The sequence below is a fragment of the Pinus tabuliformis genome, chromosome 4_1 (assembly GCF_031772625.1).
Source record: "Pinus tabuliformis cultivar Carrire ecotype Pingquan chromosome 4_1, CPIR1, whole genome shotgun sequence".
NCBI lineage: Eukaryota > Viridiplantae > Streptophyta > Pinopsida > Pinales > Pinaceae > Pinus > Pinus tabuliformis.
In genome coordinates this window covers 292,738,406-292,741,383 of record NC_142303.1, presented here as the reverse complement: position 1 = coordinate 292,741,383, position 2,978 = coordinate 292,738,406, and the positions used below count along the sequence as shown (strand labels likewise).

The following is a 2,978-nucleotide window of genomic DNA, read 5'->3' as shown; positions in this document are numbered from 1 at the left end:
TCATCATAAATTATTTGTTTTCCATCATGATGGGTTTCATTTATGAGATTGTTGGAGCCATTGATAAAATAGTATACCTAATATTTATATAGAATATTATTGTGTCATTAATTCATGAGAAATTGTTTATCATGGATACCTCTATCTTGGAAAGTTTAACCATATAAATTTTGAGAGTGTAATCTAATTATTCTATGTTTTGGTCCTTTTTTATTCCATTTTTCCTGAAATTTGATAGAGATTTATTGGAATGACAAGTTTGAGTTGTGTAATTTGCACAATCTAAATGTCCAATAAAAAAAATTTACAGAACTGTTCATACATTGGAAAATATAATCTTAACAATCTTGAGAAGAATTATATCACCTAATTTAAAAAAAACAAAAACAAATAAAAACTTATAACAACTAATCGTAAAGTCTATTTATTATTTATTTATTCTAAATTAACACTTACGATCTCAACTTTATAAATAAACTAAATTTATACATAATATCTAAAACTAAATTTACTCACATTAGAAAATAATTTAAAATTATTTTATATATTTTATATTTTAATTCACAAACCAAACTTAATAACAACTTTTCTCATTTAAAAATTTACACATTACTACTTTTATATATCCAATTGAATCTCCACATTCTCTTGGAATTTTTAAATAAATATTTATTTTTCCAAATAATACTCAATTTTCCAGATAATTGGTCAACTTAAAAGAATTCTAACCATTCCATTCTGTCTAACCGTCCTTTTAGTTAGACTGGTTTTTTTTCTCATTAAACATAACTTTCTTTACTTAAATATAAAAATTTCTATCCATATTAGAGTCCTTTTTAGTTAGATTTGTCTTTTGTTTCATTAAATAATATTATTTTTTTCAGCTTTTTTCACTTAATTATTGCATCCCAATCTACCAAGAAGCAAAAAAATAATACACCATCATTTTTGTTTCATGACCACGGTTTTCAAATCACAAAATATTAATCAACCTAGAGTACATCTTCTCTGGCCAAAAGCGTGTGTTGGACATGTATCAGCCAAAAGTGTCTTGATGGCTTGTCGAGTAATTGTCTAGTTGTCTATGGAGGTAGAGGAATTGCTAGAATGGTTAGAAGTGGTTGGAATTTGAGTAAAAAATTCAAAAAAAAATTATAGAGGCAGTATTTGAATCGTATTTTTGATAATAAAAATAGATTCAACACCATAAAAAAAGCTAGAACTTAACCACTATAATTTAGATTTACAGAAATTCTTGCCAAAATTTCTCACAATATAACCTAAATTTCCATAACTTTCTGGACAATTCCACCAGCGAGTTAGACTAAGGCATTTGGAATTGAATCTCGCAGCGTTAATTTCGTCCCCCGCGAGAACCGACTGAATGTTCCTTCAGCATATTTTCTCGAAGTTCTGCTATATCAGTTTCACCAAAATGGTCTTCCGGTAAATAGTAGCCGTTTACAGGGTCGGGCATCCAACACCTCTGTCTATAACCTGCAGCAGCACTTTTATCATCACCTTCTCTTCGATCCGCCCGAATTGATTCCGCAGACAATCCTAGTTTGCCAGCTACTACGCTGTATTTACGCCTGCAAAGGAAACAAAGGAAAGATAATCAGTGACCTTAGTGCTAAATTAGAATTTATTTCCCAAATTTAAACTGAATTTAGAAGTTGAGTTTATATCCTAATGATGGCGGGATATGTATTTTAGTGGCGTTGTAAAGGAAGCTTACATAGTGTGAATGGCCAGATCTGATCCCAAACCAAACCCATGACTTCCAAAACGAGACAGAACACCGGTAGCCACAACCTTCATAGGGAGAATAGATCTCGCCATTGAAAATAATGAGAAATGAGAATGCTACGAAGAATTGTATTGCCGAATTCCAATGGTGATGTTTAGATGGAGGGAGAGATGGGCAATTTAAATAGGGCAAATCAAAGTTCGTTCAGGAAAGAAGAACTAAGATGGGCGAAATCGGTGAGGCGTCTTTGAATTCTTGAGTTGGCGTTGTCAAATTCCAAAGCGCGTAGACTGCCGTGAAGGTCTCAGGAACCGCACGTTTTTTATTTTGTGGAGAACATCACAGCCGTGTACGCCGCCCTCAACATCACATCCGTGACTGAACGCTTTTTTCTACAAGTCACGAGGAGTGAATCGAATCCATCCATGGTGTGACGGAGGGATGAGATTCTATTTTTGGAAGAAGGTTGCAGGACCAAACTAACTGAGCTAACTTCAAACCTCACATGTTCATTCTTTTTAGGACTATTCCACAAGGCATGGTCTACCGAGGCGTCACGCTCAAAAACTTTTGGAAGATCAGCTTGACCCACATTTTCAAAAATATCAACCAAATTTTATCAAAATCTTAATAAAAGCTAAATTTACACCTAGTCAGACTAAATTTACACCTACTTAGACTAGGTTATTCCTCACCATGTACAGAACTTATGACCGGAAGCATCCACGCGCCGACTTACCTTGGCTAGACCAATTAAACCCTGGGGTGACTACGAAGCTGGCTCGGACAACATAACTTTCAACCATTCAACTTTTCACGGGTGACGCAATTGAGAGTAGAAAGGGCATTGTCCCGCTTCATTAATATAAAGAGACAAATATGGAATCAGTTTTCAATTTTTTTTTAAACGTGCGGTCTTCGGAATGCCTAGGTCAACCTTGGGAAATTTTCCTTTTTAAAGGTGGGCCTAATGCCTAGGGTCAACATTGGGAATTTGTCATTTAATTCCATTGTGTTTTCATTCCCCATTCTTTATCAAAGTGAATTCAAGATCTACACGGAAGTGTCAAAACCTTAGATTGAAGAAGTTGGATCCTCAAAATGCCACATATACCTTACTCAAGTTGAAGAGCCCTGTAAATCAAAGCATCTTGAAGGTTATTCATCCAAGAAAAACAAGATCAAGGATGTTGTCATCATCTTCAAAAGGTTCTAGGGCAATCTCCCT

At 34.3% G+C, this 2,978-nt stretch overlaps 1 protein-coding gene across 1 annotated transcript; it reads right to left on the bottom strand.

Moving 5' to 3' along the window:
- Positions 1-948: 948 nt before the first annotated feature.
- LOC149175422 (late embryogenesis abundant protein Lea5-like) lies at positions 949-1,942 on the bottom strand. Its single transcript, XM_089422819.1, has 2 exons — positions 1,739-1,942; positions 949-1,592 (listed from the first exon to the last, which is right to left on the bottom strand). Exons 1-2 carry the CDS (start codon positions 1,840-1,842, stop codon positions 1,355-1,357), a joined length of 342 nt encoding a protein of 113 aa, XP_089278945.1. The 5' UTR covers positions 1,843-1,942; the 3' UTR covers positions 949-1,354.
- Between the last annotated feature and the right edge of the window lie 1,036 nt (positions 1,943-2,978).